Below are 7,912 nucleotides of genomic sequence, written 5' to 3' on the forward strand. Positions count from 1 at the left end.
TATCAAGAATTTCAGACTTTGAATTATGTCATGGAAGACCATGTTTTATATCGTATATTCTGGGCACATATATGAAATCAAATGATATTGACACTGCAATTAGCAAATTTATCACTGGGATATCTAATGTTGATGGCCAGATTTTCCCGCTTAGATTCTTGAAAAATGACCTTGATGGAGGCATTCGTTCATTTGACAAAGTCATTGCTGGTGATAACCTGTCAGGACCCATTTGCGACGCATTTATTGATGCCATTTGGGAGGGGAAAATGCAACTTAAAGTAACTGGAAATGACGCTGCTACTGCAATACTTTACGGTTTGGGATTTGGTCAGACTGTCAATGGAACTATATCTTCCATTGAAATTCAAGAATTGGCCGTAATCGAGTGTCTTCGCTACTTTTTGCCCTTTGCACACACTGTCAAAAGTTTATACCAAAGAATTGGCTCGTATCCTAACCCTAACCCTCAAACGGTTGGCTATTTGGTGGAATACTTGGTTGCGTTTGCTTTAGTAGCCAACCATTCTGGTCCTGATGCTGCCAATAGTATCAAGGCATCCCGAGCTTCTGCATCCAGCTATTTACTATTTGGTGATTCAAGTCAAGTATACTTTCCCGATCATATGTGTGGACCAGATATCATCTACAAGTGTGCCAAGACAAAGACTGTATACATTGTCCAAGTCAAATTTGTCGAGAGAATGTCAAAACAAGAAGCTGCAAACGCTTACAATACTACAGATCCTGAACGCTTTTATTGCAAACGTAATGGCGGTGGAGTGTCGGAAGGGTTTGAAGAAGAACAAACTTACCTTCTTAGCACTTTGTCGAAACTACACGAATCAGGCTACTCATTGCAACAGAATCTGGTTATTCATACTGCTGAAAAGAACCCTGTTGATGCTCAAGGTATGGAAATCATCAATAGTCAAAACTCGCCTCAGTTTTTTGATGAGATTGGCAACGGTGTTTGGAGTTTTTTGGATTCAGTTGGAAATAACCTTCAATAAAGTTTCAAGATGAGATTGATATACAGATTGGATTTTCAAAATCAAAAATAACTTTGATTAGTCATATGCAACCAACACCAAACACGGAACCTTGAATATGAGCTCAATGATCAATTTTATCATCATGATTCGTAATTGCAAATAGAAATTGTTCCAAAACATAGGAATCCAGTCGTCATTATAAATATTCTTGCATTGCATTGCATACACAACTCCATTTGTGTATATTGATGGTTTTGCACAAAACTGAATTGATGCTAAACTTGGAAATACTGACGATAGCAAGACAGATGCATGAATTCATTCACTCCATTCAACAACAGACATAGTTGCCAAGATCCAAACATGTTCCGCAACAAGTGATTTGTATTTTTACAGGCAAAAGTAGATGCTACCAGTGTAACATCTGTCAATTCTGACATGTTCAAAGTAATAACCAGCCAATAGTCTGGATTAAACGACAACACATGATGACCGATCGTCATTCCAAACACCAGGACAATGGAAAGGGTTCAACATGTAGAGTCAATCATTCCACCACAATCAGAATTGTAAGTGATTGGATATTGGCACTATTGAATCACAAAATAATCAAACACACGATCGCATATCTTGTCAATGTTGCATTGCATTGCATCAAAACTAATACTGACTCCAATATGTCTCCCGTTGTTGATTACAATGTGTTTGTGGCAATATAACCATCCAAATACTTTTATATTTACATTTTGCTGTTGATAGATTTGCAACAACAAGATTGTCAAAAAACAAATTTTTAGCCATGCAAGGACCAGTCTCAGTGTTTACAGCAACAAAAACATTCAATCTCGGAGCCAACCAACAACAATCATTTTTCAAGTCATGGATATATTTTGCAATAAACTTTGAATATTTGCCAATTCCAACTTTAACAGGGTTTAACAAGGTAGACATTTATTGGCTTTGTTTGTATGAAAATATGTTGCTTGAAACAAATACAAATCTTGCCGCTCTTTTTTTAAACTGGATTGCTGCATATCATATTGTTCAATATCTGTTTTTTAGTTTGTGTGCAATGACGAGGTGTGTTGATAATGCTCCTGATTGTGTTGGAAAGAACAGTATGGATTTTCACCATCACTTTTATTTGGAAACATTAAAAACAAGCATATTACAACCATATTCAATGGCAAAAACAGGAGTGATTGGGCAATTCACAAGCATGCACATAAAGCCGTATGATAAGACTGTGATATCAATGAATCCAATGGTCAAATGTTTGCTCAATAGACATTTTTACATTATACATGAAAAATTCGATAACGTTGCAAGTAGCATCTCTTTTTGAAATACAAACTTGATGAAAAGCGTTCAAAATGGTTGAATTCAAAGAGTAAACGGCAATGCAACAATCAAGAGCAAAATCAGTCAATTACAGTTCAACACTCAATGTTCAACTCGATTCAAGAAACAAATACAAACAAATCAGGAGTCTGATGAATAAAACAGTTTTTGAAGAGTATTTATGCTATTGAAAATCGGATAGTATATGGTGTCAAAAATACATGTATTTTAGACGAGATCAAACAGGTGTTACGAAACTACGTTGCTTCAACTTGGAAACACCAGTTATTGCATTTGATGATGTTTTGTCAGCTGAAACTTTAAAATAAGTTGCTTGACCTGTTTTTCCAACACTCTTGTGGAAAGATTGCTAAATGGAATATGTTGTATGAAATGAATTGATATGTTTCAAGAAAACAGTGTCAGAATCACTTGTTTTACACAATTTTGGATAAAATCAACTGTGGATATTGACAAAAATGGCTTGGTAATGATTTGATTGAAAGAATGAGTGGCGGCATTATAGTGTACAAATGATACGACTTTTATAGATGTCTGTTAAGTAATATCGTGAATATACATGAACTTGTGAATGAATAGCGCAAAATACTAACCATTGTTGTTTTAATGTCAAAATTTGATTACATTGACAAACACACCGTTATTATACATTGTATGATAGTACAATAATACCATATTTGTCATTATTTTGACTATACAAGACACGATTGAAATCAACTAAAGTATCCAGTTGAATCTAGCCAGGACATTATATTTGCACAATTAGCTTGATTTGCTAATCATGTGAAATTTATAATCCTTCATCCAGACACAAAGGTTACAAACTATACTAAAACAAGGGGAATATCACACAATCAAACATGGACACACTACATTAAATATACATATAATATCAGTTTGTCACTAATGAATTGTATTCAGTCGAGTTTATCGTGAGTCTGTTTGTGACTCTTGACAGTGTGGTGAGTGTTTTCAGGCACGACTACTTGATCAGTTGTAGTTGATGCATCCATAATGGGAATGAGCAGTCAAACAACGTGTAATACAAAATTAGCAAGTTGATGGATATAATAAAACTGACTATTTATTTAATAGTGCATAACATTGATCTTTTTGTAGTCGAAATGATGTACATGAACACTAATATGATCTGATATTGCATACTCACAGCATATTATCATTGTGCAGCATGTTGATGAGTAACCACTTCACTTGAACATCAGAGCTTTCAATACCATCTTGTGATGATCAGAATATACTTGCCGCATGATGTCGTTGCACAGCACATTTTAATGAAATTCAACCCTAATACCGACTTTCAGTTTGAACAACGAATCATCATGTAAACGCAACTCCCTTAAACTATCCTAACAATAACACAAGCACCTTAGGACGGTCATTCAAGGAACATGCTTGCAATATTATACACTAATATATAAATAAAACTAAACATCGATCTGCCAAATGACAATCTACAACTTGCTCGACCAAACCAGTAAAAATGAAACTTTCAATCGCCATATTGTCATCGATCCTGCTTGCCTGCTCGGTCACTGTTGCCGACCCAGTTCTTGACAGTTCGACTACAAGTACTGCAACCAGCACTTCATCGACATCTCCTAGTGCAACTGCAACCAGCACTTCATCGACATCTCCTAGTGCGACTGCAACTAGCGGGACCAGTCATTCAAAATCTTTGTATTCATATATACAATATATGAATAATTGCTATCCGATTGGTGTTGATGCATTGAAAAATATCGAGCTACTTGCATTAGCTTCACGTAAACTTGACATACTATCGCAATATATTGACAAGAAAAAGGCTCATGTTAACGAACAAAAGAAAGTGATCGATGAACTGCAGGATGAAATTGACCATCTCAAGAATAACCCTTCGAGCACCGAGTCAGAGATGGCCAAACTCGAATATATGCTTACTGACTACAATGAAGTTTTCACGAAGCTTAAGAAAGATCTAGTTATAATCTTCAAGAGACATTCAAGAACATGTCAGGAAACTACCAAGTTACGAAGGAAACTTAAAGGTTACTTTAAGAGACATCATCCAGGCGAAGAAATAATTACTTATGGTGGACCATATCTAAATAGATACCCTATATTTACAAGGTGCTTCCATATCTTCTACAACGGTGCACTTCAATTACCAAAACTCAAGTATGATGCGATCCTTAAAGATCCTAGTGTTTGGCAATAAGCTTTTGGACCAGATTCGTCACAATGTTGGAGTTGAGTGAACCATCACAGTCCCATCCAGTATATGTTGTAATGCAGCGTGTATTGCATGTTGGTTTAATTGTCATGTGTCATGCATTCAATGTTGTTCATTCAATAAACATCGTGCATTGTCAAACAATAGTGTATTATACTAATGGTTTGATCATGCTACACCAATCAACTACTATGTGCTGTCATGACTGATCATTCGGTGTGCGACACATATTGAATGCATGCAACTCCATGACTGCTGCTCCCTTGTTGTTGAAACAAGTTCAAATCACCATCAGCTCACTCACTCGTTGCACCGATGCGATTGCATGATCAACCTGACACCAACCAAACCACACTCGAATATATATGTTCCAGTCATGTGCATGGTGTATCGATTGTCAACTCACAATGTCAACTCCAATACATTCCACCATGATTATGGTCACATCACACCATGCTGACGTATGTCGATCGGTATCACATTGCAAATGACTGTCATCCAATGACTGCAATGCAATACCGTGCATGTATTGTGACTGATACGTTGTGCACCATCAGCAAGTGTGCAACTGTCACTCGATATATCGACTCTGATATGCAACAACATGCTGTGTTTATCATGATCAAGTTTTTGATCAATCTTGGACTCACAATACATGATTTGTCATGTTGGATTTTGTGAATGTGTCATGGACTGCAATTTAGTTGCAGACACACATATGTTTGACATTGACCGATGCATACTGTGCAATGACTGATCAGTGCGTGTATGATTGCACACTTGGTGGTATTGTGCATTATAGTTGTTTGACAACGGATGAATGCTGGATTAATCGGTTATATGCAATCCATCTAAATCGACCTATTTGAACAAACACTCAATGTAACTGACAAAAAACACTGCCAGCCAATGTTTGTACGGTACGAATATAGTTTGTTTGCATCAAATCATTACACATTTTGTATCTCAGCACTCGTTTATTCAAAATAAAATGTATTCAACCACATGTTCAAACATGTTTGGCTACAGACAGTTTGTGGGATAAACTGCACATCATCGACTGAGCTACACTGCATGATCTACTATGCCATTGATACACACGTCCAATTCAGCAATGCAGCAGTATTACAATGCTGACAACTATCTGAACCAATTCAGTACAATATGTTACAACTAAATAGATTCCATTGACACATCAACAGTCATGCATACCGATTGTTGAACATGCTCGTGTTGGTTGGTGTGCATTGATACAAGTTGTCAGAGCCAACCAACAAATCACTATATCTGTACGGATTGTGTACCATGGCATATGTTTGAACAGATACTGCACGAATCATTGTCATTTGGATTGAATAATCAACAAATACCATTGTGACTACACATGTATGCATATCTGAATGGGTTACAACCGTGTTGCATTTCATGACACTCGATTGAAATGTCATGATTGGATATTTTTTCCAAATAGTAAAATGATATCTCGTAAAATTGTTGAAATGCATTGATGATGGGATTGGATAATCAATTGCATGATACAATCAAATACCGCCGATTACTTTGTTGGTGGCCAGTATCACATGTGTACAATATCAATATGTTGCACGACTGTAATCCAAACAGGTTGGAGCATGTCACGTAGCGATACAATCAACTTGGTACAACACATGTCAACATGTCAGTATTGGAGACATTTAGTGTTACAATGATGTGTCAGCAACAATGTGATGGAACTGGATGGCAATATTAAAGCCATGTCCATAATACGTGATACAACAACAACTTGCAGCCATATTGACGTAAATGGACTACTAAATAACAGTGTCATTGATGTATATGAAACAAGCCATGCAAATGTATCAATCAACAATCCAGTAACTGTTGATGTAATACTCAACACAGTATACACAAACATGCAATATAAAATCAATAATATGGTTGTTGACCCATTCACAATACTCGACAAACACCAACATATCAGAAAGTTTAAATTTATTCATTTTTTTCGAGCTCTTGACGTATCTTTAAAATCCGAACCTGTTTCTGAACCTGTTTTTTAATCTGTTTCCGCTCCTCCCTCGACATGAACCTTTTTATTTTCCGTTTCAAATAGCCTATGTTGATCTTTGATTCATTATACTCTTTTTTCAATTGGCTTTCAACTTTTGGATCGTGTCTTGATTCAGATATCTCTTCCCCTTTTGCCAACATTAATTCTTGTCTCAGCCTAAGGGATTCGTATTTAAGACAGGCTTGATGGGCTTTCTTTTTTGCTTTTTCAAGAATGATCATTTCCTTTTTGTATTCATCCAAGATTTCTATACTCATTTTGTCCAATATAATCCCTTGATTTGAAACAGTATTGCTTGAGCTGGATTGATCCATCGAGTGTTGGTCTTGACCTGATGTGCTTGAATCAATAATATCCATTATGTCTTGCCAATATTCCTCGGAAGCTTCTGGATCAAACTTATCAGTTGAACTTTCCTGGGTTTGACCTGAAGTACTTGGATCTGATTCGCCAATTGGATGCTGTTGGTCTTGACTGGAAATACCTGGATTAATTATACTCACTATGTCTTGCCAATGTTCTTCGGAAATACCTGCGCCGGACTCATCAATTGATTGTTGCTGATCTTGGTTGGAAATGCTTAAATCAAGCTCACTCATTACTTCTTGCCATTTTTTGTTGAAAATGTCTGAATCGGGTTTATTGGTTGGGCCAGACACTTGACTCGAAGTACCTGATGCTTGAGGTGAGCCATTGTTATCACTTGGGATCAGTATTGCATTAGCGGTTGCTGCCGCAGTCAGTACGAGTAAAGTGTCAACCAATTTCATCAAATTGGTCAGTGATTTCAAACGATTAATACAAAAGTAGAGTGTCGAGATTGGTGTCGATTATAAAACTGGATGTACTCGATTGTATTTGTATGTTTTGTATAGCAAGCCAACCCTTTAAGGTTAACCAGCAATACAGGGTTACTTGATCGCTTGTAGTGAGCAACCATCAAACTAGACAGTATGGTGCTCCCTATTCACAATAGCATATTGATCAATTTGATGATCGTGTCGATTGAATTATGCTTTTACGACCCTTTGATCAGGTATTTTAAAAAGCACCCTTCGGAAATGTTATATAACCGCAAACGCTTTGTTTTACAGCCGTATTCACGTAAAATGGATCGATTGTATTGATCTTGTAATGATTGTCTTGGAATAAACAATCGTTACATATTCATTGTTGTTGTTGTTGGAAATGGATTATTTGCTTTATTGAAGCTACAAGTTGTTTGGTGTCTGGAATGGCTCAGCACACACA

The 7,912-nt window shown here is 36.6% G+C and overlaps 3 protein-coding genes across 3 annotated transcripts in view; 2 read left to right on the forward strand and 1 right to left on the reverse strand.

The window, feature by feature from the left end:
• Positions 1-1,013, forward strand: part of BATDEDRAFT_28260 (uncharacterized protein) — a gene marked incomplete at both ends in the record, with an annotated part of 2,332 nt that extends 1,319 nt beyond the window's left edge. Inside the window, one exon of the mRNA XM_006682544.1 lies at positions 104-1,013. Within this exon, the coding sequence (XP_006682607.1) occupies positions 104-1,013 (910 nt within the window). The remainder of the gene's footprint in view (positions 1-103) is intronic.
• Positions 1,014-3,858: 2,845 nt separating this feature from the next.
• BATDEDRAFT_92471 (uncharacterized protein) lies at positions 3,859-4,575 on the forward strand (the record flags this gene model as incomplete). Its single annotated transcript, XM_006682622.1, has 1 exon — positions 3,859-4,575. The coding sequence occupies one exon, from the start codon at positions 3,859-3,861 to the stop codon at positions 4,573-4,575; it is 717 nt and encodes a 238-aa protein (XP_006682685.1).
• A 2,007-nt stretch (positions 4,576-6,582) lies between these two features.
• Positions 6,583-7,431, reverse strand: BATDEDRAFT_92407 (uncharacterized protein; the record flags this gene model as incomplete). The annotated part of the gene is made up of 1 exon (XM_006682665.1): positions 6,583-7,431. The coding sequence occupies one exon, from the start codon at positions 7,429-7,431 to the stop codon at positions 6,583-6,585; it is 849 nt and encodes a 282-aa protein (XP_006682728.1).
• Between the last annotated feature and the right edge of the window lie 481 nt (positions 7,432-7,912).

This window comes from Batrachochytrium dendrobatidis (genome assembly GCF_000203795.2).
Source record: "Batrachochytrium dendrobatidis JAM81 unplaced genomic scaffold BATDEscaffold_17, whole genome shotgun sequence".
Classification (NCBI taxonomy): Eukaryota; Fungi; Chytridiomycota; class Chytridiomycetes; order Rhizophydiales; genus Batrachochytrium; species Batrachochytrium dendrobatidis.